The sequence below is a fragment of the Papio anubis genome, chromosome 5 (assembly GCF_008728515.1).
Source record: "Papio anubis isolate 15944 chromosome 5, Panubis1.0, whole genome shotgun sequence".
In the NCBI taxonomy this organism is placed as follows: Eukaryota; Metazoa; Chordata; class Mammalia; order Primates; family Cercopithecidae; genus Papio; species Papio anubis.
Window position 1 is genome coordinate 60054294 of NC_044980.1, and position 22044 is coordinate 60076337.

At 36.2% G+C, this 22044-nt stretch overlaps 1 protein-coding gene across 7 annotated transcripts in view; it reads right to left on the reverse strand.

Moving 5' to 3' along the window:
• Positions 1–22044, reverse strand: part of ADAMTS6 (ADAM metallopeptidase with thrombospondin type 1 motif 6) — a 333350-nt gene that overhangs the window by 145872 nt on the left and 165434 nt on the right. For all 7 annotated transcript variants that reach the window (XR_004183963.1, XR_004183962.1, XM_021940153.2 and 4 more), the window contains one exon: positions 373–519. Coding sequence is in view for 5 of the 7 variants with exons in the window: in XM_021940153.2 (XP_021795845.2) it covers positions 373–519 (147 nt within the window). In the remaining 2 variants the exon portion in view is untranslated. The remainder of the gene's footprint in view (positions 1–372; positions 520–22044) is intronic.

A 22044-nucleotide genomic window follows, 5' to 3' on the forward strand; every position in this document is an offset into this window, starting at 1 on the left:
GCTCTCCTATAGAACTCAGTTTTTTCACCGACAAAATAAAATATGTAATCACCGAACATAAGTTTGGCCTATGTACTATTAAATCATGCAAATCTGAATGCTTTCTGAAATTGTGTCCCATTTATTAAACAATTGTAACACTCACACCATCAGTCCCACTTATATCCTTGCTCCACTTCCTCTATTCTATAAATTCTATATGAAGAAAAAAAATTGCCACAATGATATATTAAAGTATTTAAGAAACAGTTGAAATATCAGTAGGCCCTATAAAAGTTACTCATTATGCAAAGTTGAAAGCACTACATATTAGGCTTCTACCAGTGGCTTACTTCTGGAGCAATTTATCATCACTCTCCAGAGATTACTTACTCTAGAAAGCTGGTGATGTAGTCTCGACTGCACGCAGACCAGGAAAAAGGATTGGTATTCGCAGTAATGTGAGCTGCCATAAGTTTTGCTGCTTCATGACCTTTCGTCCCACAAGAATTTCCAATTCCATCATGGTTCATACCAAAACTGTTTTAATGAGGAAGAAACATAGAAAAAATAAATTAAAAAAAAAAAAAAAAACACATCCCTTATTTCCTTGTTTGGCCATTTATTAGCCTTATCAACATATGCCTTCCATCAGGATAGGCCATATCCTCTAAAGAAATTTAGGATTAAAATTAAAGAGACTAAGGAATAAAGAATACTTCAGTGATACAACACATGTCTAAATCTCTTTAAATGTAGTCACATACTCTCACCTGTTATCACACGTTTCAATTTGTCCTTGAGCCGAATATATTACATATCAATTCTTACTTTATAAATTATAAAACAGATTTAGCAAAGATAAACAACCTGCTAAAGATCACACAGTTTGTCAGTGTTGGAACTGTTAGCAGAACCTACCTTTTAATATGTTAGTGTTCATCCTACCTCACTATGCTGAATCCAAAAGAGAATTATAAGAAGATAGCTATGATCAGTTGAGTTTTAGGTTATAGGCCAAATACAGAAGTCCTTTTTCTTATTAATATTAATAAAAGATAATTTAACACACATGTAATTTGTAGTCGTTTGTATGTGTGTTTCAAAACGCTTTTTTGAAAACCATAGATATAGTTAAGGATTATGGTTTTTCTTTATTGTGGCCTCCTTCATTTTAAAAATATTTTGTCATTTTTTTCCTGTGTTATATAGCCACGCTTAGTGCTAACAATGTGATCTAAAAACACATTTTTACAATAAAAATGTTTTCCTGAAAAGGATATACCCACTACATACCCTATATGTGTGTGTGTGTTTATACAATGTATGTGTAATACAGATTACATATACGTTTTAACCTTTCTTCACAAGTAACCAGAAGTTTAGGTTGAATATTACTAAGAAAATAAATTTATGTGTCTGTTATGACATATATTCTAGTAAGTGCACCATGATATGTGTCCAAGAAAATGTCACTAGAGTATAAAATAGATGAGGATAGTTGCTGGAGAAAAAAATCTGGAAAGGTAGTTGGGAATAGTTAAGTACAAGATAATTAATAAAAGTAAATATTAATATCAGTCCTCTTGGCAGCATAGAAACAGGGAAGATTTGTAAGTAAGAGCAACTGAAGATTTCTGAGTCAGGGAATATGGAATTGATCTGTCTATTAGACAAGTAATTATAGTAACTCCATGGTGGAGATACTGAAGTAGGAAGAGAATGGAGCCAGGGGAGTAGTCAGAAGATCATTACCAACTGAGAACTGATGTTGATCTGAACAAGGGTGCTGGATAAACAGGTAGAATTAGGTTTGAGACATGCTTAGGAAGCAGAATTAATTGACTTTCATAAGTACAACATTAAAAGAGTTATAATAAAGACATATAATATGTCCGCATAGGCCAGGCCCAGTGGCTCACACCTGTAATCCCAGCACTTTGTGGGGCTGAGGCGGGAGGATCATCTGAGGTCAGGAGCTCGAGACCAGTCTAGCCAACATGGTGAAACCCTCTACTAAAGATACAGAAAAAATTAGCCGGGGGTGGTGGTGCACACCTGTAGTTCCAGCTACCCAGGAGGCTGAGACATGAGAATCACTTGAACCCAGAAGGCAGAGGTTGCAGTGAGCTGAGATCGTACCACTATACCATAGCCAGGGTGATAGAGCAAGGCTCTGTCTCAAAAAAAAAAAATATATATATATATATATAATATTATATATATTTTTTCCTCCCAGCCCCATATATGTGCATACACACATATTAGGAAGAGCTAGTAATTCAGGTGGAGGAACAAAAATAAGCAAAGAAAGAGAAGTGTATGACAGTATCCAGAGCCCTAAATTAAAACATCAAATAACCTTCCAAGAACACCAATATTTAGTATTCTAGGCCGACCTCAACACAGTGGAGTAAGTCTCTGTGAATGGTCTTCAAGGAATATGAAGGTGAAGTTTCAAGTGTGTTGAATCAGACGTACATTCTGTCAAAATAATCAACTATGGATTTACATAAAGACCTCAGTAGTGTAAATGGGTAATATTCCTTATTTCTCTGAAACGTTGACGTTACTGTGTTAATAACACTATGATTCTTTTCAAGTAATGATAGCTTTAAAAATACTATTTCCTTTTAGCGGCAATTTTATACGTATCCCTGTTTCATGTTAACATAGGTATGTAGACAGGCTCAGATGGCTTTAAGAGCATCAATTTCGAGATTCTTGACTCCTTATGCACTCTTTTCTAAAAACAAATCAAGCTCCTACTTCCAAAATTCTATCTCCTGTCTTACAAAGAAAGGCATATCTTTCACCTATCTATAATTTTATAATAGTGCATTGCCTTGGAGTATAAAAACATGATGCCAAGAAAAGAGGCAAGTGAACATTTGTGTCAATGTTAAGAGAATAACTTTTGATGATTGATTTTAATTAAACCATATAAGGTAGTTTCCAATTCCTCACTTTTATCAGGTTTGCAGGAGCACATAATCAAACAACCAGCTGATCAATGGTTAAAACTATTCTTTGATGATAGATTCCCATGGTTATATTTTGACAAATAATTCAAAAGGAGTTCAAAGAGTTGAGTGATATTTCTATAATAAACTCCTTTTATCCCTGTCTACTTCTTATGTGGGCAAATTTTCTCGGCATTCACATCTATAGAAATTGAACTGATGCTGAAATCCTGCCTCGTTATAGCACTACATACATAAATGCAATAATTGAAAAAATACATCCAATTAACAACATCTTCTTATAAAAACTTTACTTATGTATTTAATTATTTATCAAAATTTGTAATATGTATATGTTCTTCCAAACAATCACTGAAACTAATAATTATTGTAATGTAATGAACATCAAATCTGGAAGAAATTTTTATTTTCTTTCTGATCATAGAAACAAATTAATAAATGTTAATATACATGTTTTTGCTGTAGAGAGATATAATACAGTGTATAATTTTAAAATACTCAAGCATAAAATATATTTTAAAATATATTAGGATATATTAAAATATACATTAAGATAAAGTTCTAAATGGGAATGAGCACATTGAATTAAAAAAGGGGAAAATGATGTAAATTTTGACTACAGAACCTGTTGATGTATTTTTTAAATGCATAATGATAGTTACCTAATTGCTATGGCATTTAGATTAAACTGCATATAATTAAGAGAGGGCTATATCAATTCTATTTTTAAATAACAATATTTGCAACACTGGAAATTCTATCCTTTGCAATTACTTAGACATAAAAGGAAAAATTTTAGACATCAACTGAAAAATACACAATAAGGTACATGATTTTAAAAAATCCTTTCAGATGTATGTAAGCCAACAGATTTTAAAACCAATGAACTCAAGTACTGAAGAAAATCCTGAGTTTTATTTCTATTAATAATATTTATAGTTTAGCTGTCAGCTGTGGATAGTTGTCTCAAGGATTTAGGTTTTAGTCATTTAAGAGAATATATACTTCTGTAACCTATATTTCAAACATAAGAAATCCCAGAAATGATCTGGCAATGTCAAATAGTTCACTTACAGTGACACAAAGTACAATTAGGTTTACAACTGACATTCATGACATCAGCTTCAAAAGATCCCTTTAATAGGATATTCAGGCTGTAGTATAAAATATATTTCTTTTTTGGCAGATGTATATTGTGGAATACTAAGCAGAAGTTAGAAGTAACAAACAAGATAGATGTCTACACATTAATATGAGTGGATCTTTTTTGGGGCAACGGGGCCGGGTCTGGCTCTGTCACCCGGGCTGGAGTGCAGTGGCACAATCACGGCTCACTGCAGCCTCGACCTCCTGTGCTCAAGCAATCCTCCCACTTCATTCTCTCAAGTCGCTGGGACCACAGGTGTGCAACACCAAACCTGGCAAATTTTTAAATTTTTCATAAAAATGGGGTCTCACTATGTTACCAAGGCTGATCTCAAACTCTGGGCTCAAGTGATCCTCCCATCTTGGCCTCCCAAAGTGCTGGAATTGTAGGCATGAGCCCTCACATCTGGCCTATATGAGTGGATCTTAAAAAGAGTAAAAAATATATAGTTAAGAAAGGGAGCCGGGCGCGGTGGCTCACGCCTGTAATCCCAGCACTTTGGGAGGCCGAGGCGGGCGGATCACAAGGTCAGGAGATCGAGACCACGGTGAAACCCCGTCTCTACTAAAAATACAAAAAATTAGCCGGGCGCGGTTGTGGGCGCCTGTAGTCCCAGCTACTCGGGAGGCTGAGGCAGGAGAATGGCGTGAACCCGGGAGGCGGAGCTTGCAGTGAGCCGAGATCGCGCCACTGCACTCCAGCCTGGGCGACAGAGCGAGACTCTGTCTCAAAAAAAAAAAAAAAAAACAAGAAAGGGAGCAAGATCTGTAGCGCTACACCATATAAGTAAACAAAAGTTACATATAAAATCTTGAATAACAAAAAAGTCTGAAGAATTATTCCAGATTAAATACTCAAAAGATAACAAGTAAATGCAGTGGAAACTGGATTAGGGAGAAAAAAAATGCTACAGAAAACAAACATTGCTGGCGACAATAAATGAAATTGGAGTATGAACTGTATACTAGATAATAGTAGTGTATCAATATCAAACTTTCTAATTTGACCATTGGATGACAGCTATATAGAGAATATCCTTTGTTCTTAGGAAATACATGCTAAAATGTTTAGGAAAAAAGGATATAATGTCTACAGCTTACTCTCAAAGAGATCAGAAAAATATTTATGGACATATAAATAGAAAAAGATAAAACAAGTGTTGTAAAATCTTTACTATTTTTGAATCTGGGTGACAAACACATGGTAAATCTTTCTACTATAGTAATATTTCTGTAAATATGAAATCATTTCAGACTTAAAAAGTAAAAAGTAAACACACAACAAAACAATCTGCAATATTTTATGAGGATACATAGGGATTCAAATATACATATCAAATTTATCTGAGTAACTGTCTACAAGAGGAGATAAGTGGGACTATAGAAATATAAAAACTAATACAAGCATTAAACAAGAAGGGTCCCTGCTTGTACTGATACAGATAATGATGCTGTGCCTTGAACTAAGTATAGATAAATAATAGAGAGAAGAAAAACTAACTCAACTCTCTGCTGTTGAGTTTCAAAAATAATAATTTAAAAAAAGAAGAACAAAAACAAGAACAAAGGAGTGTTTGGCAAACCTCGGGCCCACCCCAATGGATGAATAGTGGTAACAAGGGAATATCTCCATTGCCAGTTTTATGTGTTTAGTAAACATTTCAGATTACATTGAGTTAATGATTCTCATTTGTGGAGGGTTTTAGGAACACACACACACAGATAGAGAAAAAGAGTCACAGGGACACACACACACGCACACATATGCACACACAGAGACAGATACATATTGGGAGAGACAGTCATCCTTGGGCCTTTTGTGATCCTCCACATCTTGCTGCATGTGCCTGATCACTTGTTCTTTTACTCAAGCCATTTGTCAGGGTAATTTTGAGAGATGAGGTAACATCTCTCCTCTTGGACAAAGAACAGGTTAACTTAATACTTGCTATAAAAGTGGTAGATTCCTTAAGCTCCATGTTTCTCAGTTGCAATGCAAACTCACTGCATGTGCAGCATTTATATGGGCCATATGGTGTCACCCTTGTGGAATTTGGGGCCAAGGGGAACCAATGTAAATATGTTGATGCTTATGATGCTTGCTGTACTGTAATAACATCTTTTGCCTCTGACCCAGAAATATCATGTAGCCAGTATTCATGTAGCAGTAATGGGTAACATAGAATATTAAGAAGACATGAACTCAAGGATTGTGACTTAATAAAACTAATACTTTTGCTGCTTCATCAAGGACACTCAAGTGAAAATGGCGTGGTTTTATTGTGAGTGCATAGGAGTTACAAACACACTGAATACTAGTATGGCTGTCTTGATTCAGGCTAAGGTGTCAGCATTTATTCCCACAATTGCTTTTACACAATCAGTGCAAATATCAATATAGTTTTTGTTGTTTTTTTTTTTTAGGCAAATGAAGTCTTAATATTGTTAAACTAGTTTTGATCTGAAAATGCCTCAGAGATCCCAGGGATCACTGCTCTAGTATAGATGTGCAAAATAAACTGTTGGGTCATAAATTGCATAAAATTTCAAATTTACTAGACAATGCCAAACAGCTTTTCAAAGTGATTGCACCAATTTACATTCTCACCTGCAGTGTGTAAGAATCCTAGTTGCACCATATCTTCACCAATCTTTAGTATTTTCAGATTTCTTAATTTGTGCCAAATATGGTAGGTATAATTTGCCTTTCTCTGAATATTAATTAGGTTGAACATCTTTTTATATGCTTATTGACTCCTTGGATGCCTTCTTTTGTAAAGTGTTCAGGTACTTTGCATATTTTCTATTGGGGTATTTGATTTTATTAATTTGTAGTTCTTTATATATTCTTGAAACTGGACCATATCAGTTAAATGTGTTTAACTGTAACACAGTAGCAAACACTTTTTCCTCCACTGTACTGTTTGTTTTATGGTATCTTTTGATTAAACTCTTAATTTTAATGTGGTTGAACTGGTTAATCACACGCTTCATGTTCTTAAATCTTGTTTAAAAAAAATCCTTCTTTACCCTAAGGTCACAGGGATTTACTTCCATATTATCTTCTGAAATCTTTAATAGTTTGATTTCCACATTTAAGTATTGCTGGATCCTATGTTAAAAGTATGCTTAGTTTTGTAGGAAACTGCCAAAGTGTCTTCCAAAGTGGCTGTTAATAATAAATTTTTAAGCCTATGTGTATAGCTTGACACTGAATTCCATTTTTACTTGTTATCCCACTGAGCAAAAAGTATGGTTTATATTTCATTTTATTCACTGTACCTAGCATATAAACAGTCTAACAATTGGTGATGAAGGCTTAGAGGTTTAGTGAAGTGAACTGAATTTCAGTGGAGGTCGATATTTCATTTGGATAAACTGAGGAGACTCATGAGGTTAAAATGCAGACCTAATAAACAGTCTCTTGTAAAACGTGGGATCCAGAGGATCTGCCATGAGTTCCATTTTCACTATGATGAACTTTGCCCTTTTTTCTGCCCGTTTGTTCCTGCAATTACCACACTGGAGTTATACAATTCACATATACAGCAAGGCTCCACTCTGCTCATGGGATCAGGGACCAACTGCATTCATTGTTAGAGAGAATTTAAAGAGATGGAGGCCATTAGCTTTGTAGAGCAGCATTAAAATATGGCATATTGTTGGTCCAGTTCTATTCTAGTTTTCCAGTGAATTCTAGTAGTTAGGCTCTGGTCCTGTTTCTTGTGAACAAGACACTATTTTATACCCCAGTCTGAGAAACTGAATCACTTGTCTAGTTCCCCTGCTCCTGAGACTCTGAGATCCTGGCCAGTACTTCATTTCTCTTTAAGCAAGGATCCCATCTGGCTTTGGGGTATTAAAGTCACAGTCTCCCTTGTTCTCCAACCTCTGGGACATACACTTACAGCAATCCACAGGACTTCCATGATGTTGACAATTTCCTGACTGAATCTGTATCTAAGCTCTGATGCCAGACTAAACTAGTAAAGTTCTCATAATGTGAATTGGATATAATGTGCTTAATTCATTAGTTAACATAATTTGCTTTAACTAGACCCATGTTGGTTATACAGCAGGGGGTATTGGGAACTAGACCAACTTCGAAGAAAAAAATAAAAAGCCTGTGTCTGTAGCATAGGAACACATGGTTGCTTCAGTCTAGGTACTTCATTGGAGTGTTACTTAGTTATGTGTGCTTCTGTTAAGAACTGCTGGTGCCTATGCATTGTGCTCCATGTAAAAACGCCAGGTCAAGGCGAAAGGAATAGAGAAGACAGTGTTAGTGAAGCGTGGCTTAAAAGGAAAAACTGATGCAATTATGTGTTTTGTTAGGTTTGATCGAAGCCTTTAATTGTTTAATTTCTGCAGGAAAACTAACTATAAAATTGTGAACTGGAAACTCTGGGTGGTAATCAATTTTTTTCATATGCAAGTAATACTTTTAAACATAATTTTAAATAACATAGGATCTTAAGAATTGCAGTTATTGCACTATAGGGGAAAAAAAGACATTCTGTTCATTAGGCCTTATCTCATCACCTGTCCTATCCAAAGGTTTCTCTCTTCTCTGGAGCATAACTCTCCCTGGATGGCCCTACCTAGGTTCTTACATTACCTCACATAAGAACGGGTCTTCATTCAGTGCATGAGAAAACACTTAGGAATCATGTAAATTTCCTGCAAACCCATCATCAAGGCTGAATGAATAAGCAGCTTAACTAAAATTCTATTAGTTTTTAAAATAGAAACTGACACTAAGATTCCAAAATTAATATAGGAAAGTAAAGAATCAGAAAAGGCCAAACTAATTTTGAAGAAGGAGGGGAGAGCTTCAATACCTATTATAAAACTATGGTAATTAAAGCAATATGATATTGGCAACCTTTTAAAGGAACAGCAATAAAAGCCCTAAAACAGCAATAAGACAATATTAATATTTGTTAAATGTGAATGGTGGACACATGAATGTGTGATAAAACAGTTGTCCCCATCCTATTTGGCACCAGGGACCAGTTTCATGGGAAGACAACTTTTCCACAGACCAGGGTGGGGTTGGGGGTGGTGGTGGTTTCAGGGTGATTCAAGCACATTGCATTTATTGTGCACTTTATTTCTATTGTTATTACTTTGTAATATATAACGAAATAATTACACAACTCACCACAATGTAGAATCAGTAGGAGCTCTGAGCTTGTCTTCCTGCATTTAGACAGTCCCATCTGGGGGTGATGGGAGACAGTGACAGATCATCAGGCATTAGATTCTCCAAAAGAGCTGGCAATCAAGAACCCTCACATAAGAAGTTCACAAAAGGGTTCTCGCTCCTGTAAGAATGTAATCCTTGTTGATCTGACAGGAGGTGGAGCTCAGGCAGTAATGTGGGCAATGTGGGGTGGCAGGGGGGGCGGGGGGCGGCTGTAAATACAAATGAAGCTTCCCTTGCTTACCCACAGCTGACTTCCTGCTGTGTGGCCCGGTTCCTAACAGGCCACAGTTGGGGACCCCTGTTATAATACACACACACACACACACACACACACACACAGAGAATATTTTAAAATAAAGTTTCTATATAGTTAAATATACATACCTGAATATACACAGAATACTTTGTTCTACAATTTGGCAATTGATTTCTCCTCTCAGATTAACTACACAAGACAGCAGACTCGGCTTTGTAAATTGATTTTGTTCTCAAGTTTTGAAGCTCATTCTTGGAACCCTGAAAAAATTTACTCTAAATATAATGGTATAGCTGGGCGCTGTGACTCATGCCTGTAATCCCAGCACTCTGGGAGGCTGAGTGAGAGGATCACTTGAGCCCAGGAATTCCAGACCAGCCTGGGCAACTGGTATGGTTTGGATCTGTGTCCCTGCCCAGATTTCATATCAAACTGTAATCCCCAGTGTTGGAGGTGGGACATGGTGGGAGGTGATTGGATCATGGAGGCGGTTTGGCACCAACCCCCTTGGTACTGTCTTTGCAACAGTGAGTGAATTCTTGTGAGGTCTGGTCTTTTAAAAGTGTGTGGCACCTCCTCCCTCTCTCTCTTGCTCCTGCTCAGCCATGTGAGATACCTCACTCCCCCTTTGCCTTCCTCCATGATTGTAAGTTCCCAGAGGCCTCCCCAGAAGCCAAGCAGATGCCAGCATCATGCTTTCCGCACAGCCTGAAGAACCGTGAGCCAATTAAGTTTCTTTCATTTAGAAATTACCCAGTCTTAAGTATTTCTTTACAGCAATGCAAGAGTGGATGAACACAGCAACAAAGTGAGACCCTGTCTCTACAAAAAATTAAAAAGTTAGCCAGGTGTGGTAGCACATGCCTATGGTCCCACCTACATGGGAGGTTGAGGCAGAAGGATCACCTGAGCCAAGGAGGTTGAGGCTGCAGTGAGCTGGGTTCATGCCACTGCACTCTAGCCTGAGTGATAGAATGAACCCTGTCTCAAAAAAAATTAAATTAAACTGAATTAAAATAATGGTATAAATTGTTATTATATGTCTGAGAATGGCTCAAATAAGCCTATTTAACATATTTTGCAGACTAAATCAGTGTCTGTGAAATGAGGAATAGTATACAATACTGTTGGCATTAGCAATTTAGCAGAATGAAATATATTTTAAAGTTTTCTATAGAACTAGTGGCATTTAAAGAAAAGCAGATTTAACAAGGAAAAGGTACATGAAAATAACTGAAGAAGTTCTAAAGGGGACTTTAAAGTATTCCAAAAAGTTCTACAGGTAAATGACTCTGATTCTATTTTAGGTTCAAATTTAAAATTGTGTATTGTTATTTTTCTTCATAACACTACACATCCCTAGCCTAGTAATTTTACATTTTGGCTCATGAATGCAAGTGGGTTAGAGGAAGATGCTCTCGAAGTAACTGATCAAGAGTTGGAGAAAGAAAAAGAGAAAAGTGAAAAAAAAAGATATCCTTCCAGGATAAGACTTTTGTTTTCATCATCACTATACCCACAATGCACAGTATCCATTGTAACCATCTCAGTAAATCTCTGGAATTAGGTGCTCAGTAACTCTCTAAATCCAAATAAATTGTGCATCGATTAGAAACTATCTGCTGACTAACTGTAAACCATGAGAGGCAGAATGTTGGAAGCATCATATGTGTACATACCTCCCTTAATGGTGGATAATGTAATAAAATATATAATACTATATAATAAGTAATAAAAGGGTAAAAGGGGTGAGTTTTTGGTCACAACAAGTGGCATCTCAGTCAGAGACAAAGTGGTTACTATACAGAGACTGACAGAAATTGTGCCATAAAGGTTATTCATTAAATTAAGCTTCTGTAACTCAGCATCTATCAGTCTTTTGACATACATGCTTTTCTGAAATATTTTAAATATTAAAGCAGATCATTTTCCATGCAAATGATATTTTTCTTTGAAATGTCATTTAACAAAACAAAATTTCCTTATATAGGGTAAAAGCATACTATTATAAATGACAGAATTTATCATGTCTTTTCATTTTTTAAGATATATGAGGCAGCCCATTTGTGATTATATTTTGTGTCATTTCCTCCTACATTATATGACCTCCCCTTAACAGTGTGAAAATAATATAATGCATTTTGTACCACAAAAATAATAGCTTACTCTTGATTTAGGTACATAATTCTTATTGGTTCTGTTGGGAGATTTGTAAGAATGGAGAGAGCAAACATAGCGTACTGAGTATAAATTTAATTTGCATTTAGTCTGGAGATTCTTTTAAAAATCATAACAGATGTTTTCAAACCAAACAGAAGATCTATATAGCGAAGGAAAATCTTAAAATGCCTCGTTAAATTTTTCTATCTAAGCAATCTTAATTTTTAAACTGAAGATAATCATGTTGCTAATATATCAACATCATTGTTTTTGTTAGATAATCATGGTACTTTAAACTCTGTCAAGCATTTTGTTAAACAATCACTAGTATATAGAACATGTACTTCTAAAGTCTGCCTCCAAAGGAAAAAATAAATAGATGATCAGTCAGTTCTTCAAAGAGATAACACACATACAATTACCAGATTAAAGAACAGTTTCCTAATGCTTTTTAACATGATTGATTTTTTCTTTAAGAAGCAACTTTTTAAATGATGAGATAATGATAGTCTAAATTGTGCCAACTGTAAAAATCTCAAAGTTAAGCTTTCCCATTGCAAAAAAAAAAAAAGGGAATAAAATGACATTCTAAATTTAGAATGATTTTCCATTAGAGAACTGTTCTAATACATAACTGAGCTTGGCTACGAATCACTTGTTACAGTAAAGAAAAGACAGAATTTAAGTGATGTACTCGGTCAGAACCTTCTATACCCACATCTGGCAAACATTTTTAGATTTAGTATTTACCCAATAGGATAATTATTACAATTTGCTCATGTGTTTTCTAAAACAGAGCTTGAACGTTAATTCTACTTTTGAACTTTATATACAATCTACTTTAAAAAGTGAATTCAAGATACTGAACTTAGGTAAGAAAATATTTAATAAGGGTGGTGTCTAGCAGAATCCAGGACCTAGACTGTCCCCACATCATACATAATAATGATCACATTTGGTATAAGCATTTCTGAGTTGAAGGTTAAGTTTCCAACAGTCAAAGAAAGTATCATAACATATTTATATATTTTCTACTACTACTTTACACATTTTTCTTTTCATGTCACTGTAAAGATGCCAGTTACCAGAGGAAGCTAGCTATTAGAGCTATACTAACATGTTGGGGTATATGTATGTGTATGTGTGGGTATATAATAGTCATTGCAAAGATAGGGAAGGTAGCTGGAACAAGGAAACTTTGGCCATTGTAGTCTTCCTTAGTACTATGAGAAAAATGTTGCTGAATTAGTTAATGATAGCTAAAATTCTTACCAGTCAATTCGGACAATGGTGTCTGCCTACAAATTAACTTTATTTTTCCAGCAAAATGAAGAAAATCTCCCATCAAAGTTCCAAAATTTGATAGTGACAAAATCTATTTCAGTAGTTTTATTATTTTTGCAGCACACACACACACACACACACACACACACACACAGAGTTTATTCTGAAATTCCAGATACTTAATGCAGTAATCAGCAGACTGACTTACCTATTTTTTGGCATTAGTCCACACTATGGCAAGAGCCTAATTATTGAAATAATTTAATTGTTAGACTTTATTTTAATAACTTTTCTAAAGAATGTCTTCACATTATTGTTTTAGCTACTACATGAATATGTCTACATATGTGAGTGTCTACAGATGAAAGTTTATATATATTGTATATATAATATATACGTGTGTATATGTATGTGCATTTATTTATGTGTGTGGATACATAGATAGCATAATTTTGGCATCTTACTGGCCCTGACCAAAATTTAATATTTATTAAAAGACAATATGGAGTGCTACTTTAATAATAATAGCAGTATATTCTAATTTGAAAAACATAAAAATTTTATAGTGATTAAAACATATAATGTAAATGCAGAGACATAAGAAAATAATATTATTAAGCATGATTTTACAAGTTTGGATAAAAAAACGATGACACTATATAGCTTTGAAACTTAATCAACTGACAGAGTAAAATGCTTCAGTCATGCTCCATTAACTGAAAATGTTTCCATACCAGAAAAAACTGAGTCCATTTGGTTCTTCCAAAGAGTATAAAGACTTAAAGGAGCCACAAGTTTCATTTTAGAGTTACACTTTACAATGCAAACATGCATCATTCATTAGCAATTATTGACAGAATACCTACTACTACACATTAAAAGACTGTTTACCTCAGTTCCCATTACCCAATACATCATGTCTGGCTTTCAGTAAAAAAATATATATAAGACATACTGAAACATGGGCAAAGAAGATAAATCAACCATCAGAACTAGATTAAATATGACACAGATTTTGGAATAAACAGAGAATTTAAAATAACTATAATTAATATGTTAACAGCTTTAAAGGAAAAAGTAGACAACATGCAAGAAGAGATAGATAATTAATGTATGCAGAGTGATGAAAACTCTAAGAAAAAATCTTTTTAATGCTACATATCCGAAATGAAGAATGTCTGAACATGCTAAGGATTGAACTTGCTAAGGAAAGAACCAGTGAACTTGATAATAGGGTCAATAGAAACTTCCCAAACTGAAATACAGAGAGAAAAAAGAATCACACACATACACACATACACGCACACATGCACACATGCACACGCACACCCCAGAATAGACCATCTAAGAATTCTGAGACAATATCTGAAAGTGTGACTTCCATGTAATTGACATACTAGAAGGAGAAGAAAAAGAGAAGGGAGCAGAAAAGTATTTGAAGTAATAATGGCTAAGAACTTTTCAACATCAATGACAGATACCCAACTACAGATCCAGGAAGTTCAGAAATACTAAATAGGTAGATACCAAAAAATCTGGATGTACGCATATCATATTCAAATGGCAGAAAATAAAAGACAGAGAGAAAATCTTGAAAGAATACAGTGAAAAAAATACACCTTACTCGTGGAGAAACAAGGATAGAAATTTCAGCTATTTCTATCAGAAACCATGTAAATTCTGTATCCAATGAAATTATCTTTCAAAGATTAAAGAGAAACAGAGTTTCTAAGACAAACCTACACTAAGAGAATTCAGTTTATTGGCAGACCTGCACTCCAAGAAATATATTTTTTAAAGCTCCTCAGGAAAAAGGAAATGACATAGGTCAGGAACTTAGGTCTATATAAAGAAAGGAAGGACATCAAAAAAAGAATATCCCAATCACCCAGATTTGATCATACACCTTGTATCCTTGGATCAAAATATCACACATACCCCATAAATGCATACAACTATTATGTATCTATAAAAACTAAAAATTAAAAAAGACTAATGCTAAAATAAAATATATTTTTCTTATCCTTAATTGATATAAAAGATAACTATTTAAATTAATAATAGTAACAATCTATTAGTTATTACAGTAAATGGATAAATAAAATGAAGGACAGCAATGTCATAAGGAACAGGAATGAAGAATTGGACATACATTCTTTAAATGAGCCTGCATTACACACGAGGCAATTTAGTGTTATTTAAAGGCAGACTTAGATTAGCTACAAATTGATATATACGTACACATTAAATATAATTTATATATAAAATTGTTATATTGCAAACTCAAGAGCAGCAACTAAAATGTTTTAAAAGAAGTATAATTGATATGCTAAGAGAAGAGATAAAATAGAATCATAAAGTGCTCCGTTAGAACAAGGCAGAAAAAAGATAAAAAGAAACAAAATACAATAAATAGAAAAGTTACACACATGACAGATATTAATTCAATTATCTTGATGATCACTTTAAATATGAAAGTTTTAAATATACCAATTAAAAGCCCAAGATTGTCAGAGAGGCGAAAAATGTAAGACCCAACTACATGTTGAATACCATAGAGACCTGCTATAAATATAAAGACTCAGCTAGGTTAAAAGTAAGGGATGGAAAAAGATATACCATCCTAACACTAATCTAAAGAAAACTGGGGTAGCTATATTAATGTGAGACACAGCATGCTTCAGATAAAGGAAAATTCTCATGGATAAGAATGACATTACATAACAATAAAAGCATCAATTCTCTAAGAAGAAAAAAAAGTCTTAGTGTGTATGCACCTAACAACCAAGTGTAAAAAAAAAGTGAGTCAAAAACTTATAGAACTGCAAAGTGAAATACACAAATCCACTATTATAGTTAGAAACTTTTTTTTTCTTTTTGGAGATGGAGTCTTGTTTGTTGCCCAGGCTGGAGTGCAGGAGCGTGATCTCGGCTCACACTGCGACCTCCAGCTCTCGGGTTCAAGCAATTCTCCTGTCTCAGCCTCCTGAGTAACTGGGACTACAGGCACCCGCCGCCACAACTGACTAATTTTTTTGTATTTCTCAGTAGAGATGGGGTTTCACCACATTGGCCAGGCTGGTCTCGAACTCCTGACCTCAAGTGATCTACCCGCTTGGCCTCCCAAAGTCCTGATATTACAGGTGTGAGCCACTGCACCTGGCTGACATAAAAATCTTAAATGTGAATGCACTTAATTTAAAAACTTAAAATACATGAAGCAAAAATTGACAGAGTGAAAAGGAGAAGTAGACAAATCTACATACGCATTTGGAGTTGTCAACACTCCTCCCTTAGTAATTGATTGATCAACTATAAAGAAAAGGTATAACACCAAACACTTGAACAACATTATCAACAAAAGGGAACTAATTGACAACGCTAGAACACCAGGCCCAACAAGGGCAGATATACTTTTCAAGGATGCAAGATACACCCTATCTCTCACCATATACAAAAATCAAATTAAAATGGATTAAACACTTAATTAAACCTAAGACCTCAAATTATGAAATTATTACAAGAAAACATTAAGGAAAATCTCATGGTCTGGGCAAAAATTTATTGAGCAATATCCCACAGGCCAGGCAACCAAAGCAAAAATGGACAAATGGGACCACATTAAGTTAAAAAGCTTCTGCATAGCACAACAATCAATCAACAAAGTGAAGAGACAACCCACAGAACAGGAGAAAATATTTTCAAACTATCCATCTGACAAAAGATTAATAACAGAATATATAAAGAGCTCAAACCAGAATATATAAAGAGCTCAAACAACTCTATAGGAAAAAAGTCTAATACCTGGATTAAAAAAATAGGCAAAAGATTTGAATAGACATTTCTGAAAAAGAAGATATACAAATGGCAGGCTGGGCACGATGGCTCACGCTTGTAATCCCAGCACTTTTGGAGGCCGAGGCGGGCGGATCACGAGGTCAGGAAATCGAGACCATCCTGGCTAACACGGTGAAACCCCGTCTCCACTAAAAATACAAAAAATTAGCCAGGTGTGGTGGAGAGTGCCTGTAGTCCCAGCTACTCAGGAGGCTGAGGCAGGAGAATGGCATGAACCTGGGAGGCGGAGCTTGCAGTGAGCCAAGATCGCGCCACTGCACTCCAGCTTGGGCGACAGAGCAAGACTCTGTCTCAAAAAAAAAAAAAAAAAAAAAAAAAAAAGAAGATATACAAATGGCAAACAGGCATATAAAAAGGTGTTCAATATCCCTGATCATCAGAGAAATGCAAATCGAAACTACAATGAGATATCATCTCACCCCAGTTAAAATGGCGTTTATTATTACGACAGTAACAAATGCTGGCAAGGATGTGTAGAAAAGGGAATCCTTATACACTGTTGGTGGGAATGTAAATTAGTACAGCTACTATGAAGAACAGTTTAGAGGTTCCTCAAAAACCTAAAAATAGAACTACCATATGATCCAGCAATCCCTCTGCTAGGTATATACCCAAAATAAAAGAAATCATGTTATGGAAGAAATAGCTGCACTCCCATGTTTATTGCAGTACTATCCACAGTAGCCAGTTTGGAAGCAACCTAAGTGTCCATCAACAGAAGAATAAATAAAGAAAATCTGGTACATACACATAATGGAGTACTATTCAGTCATAAGAAGAATGAGATCCTGCCATTTGCAACAACGTGGATGGAACTCGAGATCATTATGTTAAGTGAAATAAGTCAGGCACAGAGAGACAAACTTTGCATGTTTTCAATTATTTGCGGGAGCTAAAACTCAAAATAACTGAACTTATGGACATAGAGAGTAGAAGGATGGCTGCCAGAGGCTGGTAAGGTAGTTGGGGAGGTTGGGGAATGGGGGTAGGCTGGTTAATGGGTACCAAAAAAATAGAATGAACAAAACCTACTACCTGATAGCACGGCAGGGTGGCTATAATGAATAATAATTTAATTGTACATTTAAAAATAACTAAAATAATTGGATCATTTGTAACACAAACGATAAATGCTTGAGGAGTTGGATGCCAAAATTCTCCATGATGTGATTATTATGCATTGCACACCTGCATCAAAACATCTCATATATCGCATAAATATATGTATCAACTATGTAAACACAAAAATTAAAAATTAAAAATAAGAATGTGAGGCCGGGCGCGGTGGCTCAAGCCTGTAATCCCAGCACTTTGGAAGGCCGAGGCGGGTGGATCACGAGGTCAGGAGATCGAGACCATCCTGGCTAACATGGTGAAACCCCGTCTCTACTAAAAAAATACAAAAAACTAGCCGGGCGAGGTGGCGGGCGCCTGTAGTCCCAGCTACTCGGGAGGCTGAGGCAGGAGAATGGCGTAAACCTGGGAGGCGGAGCTTGCAGTGAGCTGAGATCCGGCCACTGCACTCCAGCCCGGGTGACAGAGAGAGACTCCATCTCAAAAAAAAAAAAAAAAAGAATGTGAGACACACTCACCAAGATAGAACATATGATAGACCATGAGGCTTTTTTTTTTTTTTTTTTTTGAGACGGAGTCTCGCTCTGTCGCCCAGGCTGGAGTGCAGTGGCCGGATCTCAGCTCACTGCAAGCTCCGCCTCCCGGGTTTACGCCATTCTCCTGCCTCAGCCTCCCGAGTAGCTGGGACTATAGGCGCCCGCCACCTCGCCCGGCTAGTTTTTTGTATTTTTTAGTAGAGACGGGGTTTCACCGGGTTAGCCAGGATGGTCTCGATCTCCTGACCTCGTGATCCGCCCGTCTCGGCCTCCCAAAGTGCTAGGATTACAGGCTTGAGCCACCGCGCCCGGCCTGACCATGAGGCTTTTAATCTACAAGCCACCAGGCTTGTAAATCTTTTAACACCATTTAATCTTTCAATACTAGAAAGATTAAAATAACAGTATATTATCTAATCACAATCCAAGAAGAAATAACACACAATTTTTAACTGAATGAAAATAAAAATACAGTATAATAAAATTTGTGAAATGCTGGTAAAGGAGGGCCTACAAAGAAATTTATAGCTGTTAAGTGCTAATTTTATGAAAGAAGAGAGGTCCAAAATCAATTATTCAAACTTTTATCTTAAAAATGTTTTTAAATAGGCCGGGCGCGGTGGCTCAAGCCTGTAATCCCAGCACTTTGGGAGGCCGAGACGGGCGGATCACGAGGTCAGGAGATCCAGACCATCCTGGCTAACACGGTGAAACCCCGTCTCTATTAAGAAATACAAAAAACTAGCCAGGCGAGGTGGCGGGCGCCTGTAGTCCCAGCTACTTGGGAGGCTGAGGCCGGAGAATGGCGTGAACCCGGGAGGCGGAGCTTGCAGTGAGCTGAGATCCGCCACTGCACTCCAGCCTGGGCGACAGAGCGAGACTCCGTCTCAAAAAAAAAAAAAAAAAAAAGTTTTTAAATAAAGGACAAATTAAACCCAAAGTAAGAACTAGGAAGAAAATAATAAGGAGTAGACAATGAAACAGAAAATGAGCAAACAGGCCAGGTGTGGTGGCTCGGGCCTGTAATCCCAGCACTTTGGGAGACTGACATGGAAGGACTGCTTAAGCTCAGGGGTTGGAGACCAGCCTGGGCACCATGGTGAAACCTCACATCTACCTAATAATAATAATAATAATAATTATATATATATATATATATATATATATGTATGCAAGAATACAAGGAAACAAAACTTAGGTGGGTTTGGTGGCATGAGGCTGCAGTGAGCCAAGATTGTGCCACTGCACTCCAGTCTGGGTGACAGAGCAAGACTCCGTCTCAAAAATGAAAAAAAAAGGAAGGAAGGAAGGAAGCAAGGAAGGAAGGAAGGAAGGAAGGAAGGAAGGAAGGAAGGAAGGAAGGAAGGAAACGATAGAGAATATCAATGAAACCAAAAGGTTTTTTTGTTTATTTGTTTTTTGAGAAGGAGTTTCACTCTCATTGCCCAGGATGGAGTGCAATGCTACAATCTCGGCTCACTGCAACCTCTGCCTCCCGGTTCAAGTGATTCTTCTGCCTCAGCCTCCCGAGTAGCTGCGATTACAGGCATGTGCCACCACACCTGGCTTATTTTGTACTTTCAGTAGAGACGGGCTTTCTCCATGTTGGTCAGGCTGGTCTCGAACTCCCGACCTCAGGTGATCCACCCACCTCAGTCTCCAAAAGTGCAGGGATTACAGGTGTAAGCCACTGAGCCTGGCCACCAAAAGATGTTTTTTAAAAAGAGAACAATAAAATCAATAAACCTATAGGTAGACTGATCAAGAAAAAGGGGAGAAAACACAAATTGTACATATCAGGAATAAATGAGGGAATATACTTACAGGCATTAAAAAACAGTAAAAGCATATCACAAATGTTAATTTGGCAATTCAGCTGAAATTGAGTAATACTGGAAAGACATAATTACAAAATAAGGACTCAGAAGATCTAGAAAATGTTATCCTATATCTAACAAGGAAATGAAATTTTTAATTAAAAATCTTCCCACAATAAAAATTCTAAGCTCTGATGACATCATTGATGAATTCTAAAAGCATTTAAAGAAAAAAATAACATTAAATATACAAACTATTCCAAAAAATAGAAAACTTAAACCATTTTATTTTATTCTCTCTCTCTCTTTTTTTACTTTTATTTTAAGTTCTGGGGTGCAAGTGCAGGTTTGTTACATAGGTAAATTTGTGTCATGGGGGTCTATTGTATAGGTTATTTCCCTGACTAATACATCCAGGTATTAAGCCTAGTACACATTAGTTGTCTTCCCACCCTCTACCCTCCAAAAGGCCCCAGTGTCTGTTGTCCCCCTTTATGTGTCCATGTGTTCTCATAATTTAGCTCCCACTTATAAATGTGAACATGTAGTATTTGGTTTTCTGTTCCTATGTTAATTTGCTGAGAATAACGGCCTCCAGGTCCATCCAAGTCCCTGCAAAGGACATGATCTCATTCTTTTTTTATGGCTGCATAGTATTCCATGGTGTACATGTACCACATTTTCTTTATCCAGTCTGTTATTGATGGCCACTTAGGTTGACTTCACGTCTTTGCTATTGTGCATAGGGTTGCAATGAACATACATGTGCATTTGTCTTTGAAATGGAGTGATTTATATTCCTTTGGGTATATACCTAGTAATGGGAACGCTGGGTTGAATGGTATTTCTGTCTTTAGATCTTTGAGGAATCGCCACACTGTCTTACACAATGGTCGAACTAATTTACACTCTCACCAACAGTACATAAGCATTCCTTTTTCTCCACAACTTCACCAGCATCTGTTAATTTTGACTTTTTAACAACAGCCATTCTGACTGGTTTGAGATGGTATCTCATTGTGGTTTTGATTTGGATTTCTCTAATTATCAGTGATGTTGAGCTTTTTTTTTCATATATGTATGTATGTATGTATGCCTTGTTTGAAGTGTGTGTTCATGTCCTTTGCCCACTTTTTAATGGTTTTTTTCTTGTAAATTTGTTTAAGTTCCTTATATATGCTGTATATTAGAGCTTTGTCAGATGCATAGTCTGAAAAAACTTTCTTCCATTCTGTACACAGTCTGTTTGCTCTGTTGGTAGTTTCTTTTGCTGTACAGAAGTTCTTTAGTTTAATTAAATCCCATTAGTCCCATTAGCTTTTTTTTTTTTTTTTTGTAGAGATCTTTCACCTCCCTAGTTAGCTGTATTCCTAGGTATTTTATTCATTTTGGGGCAATTGTGAATGAAAGTTCATTCCTGATTTGGCTCTTGGCTTAACTATTGTTGGTCTATAGGAATGCTAGTGATTTTTACACACTGATTTTGTATCCTGAGTTTGCTGAAGTTGTTTATCAGCTTAAGAAACGTTTGGGCTGAGATGATGGGGTTTTCTAGATATAGCATCATGTCATCTGCAAACAGGGAGTAGTTTGACTTCCTCTCTTCCTATTCGAATGCCCTTTCTTTCTTTCTCTTGCCTGATTGCCCTGGCCAGAACTTCCAATACTATGCTGAGCCCGAGTGGTGAAAGAGGGCACCTATGTCTTATGCCAGTTTTCACGGGGAATGCTTCTAGCTTTA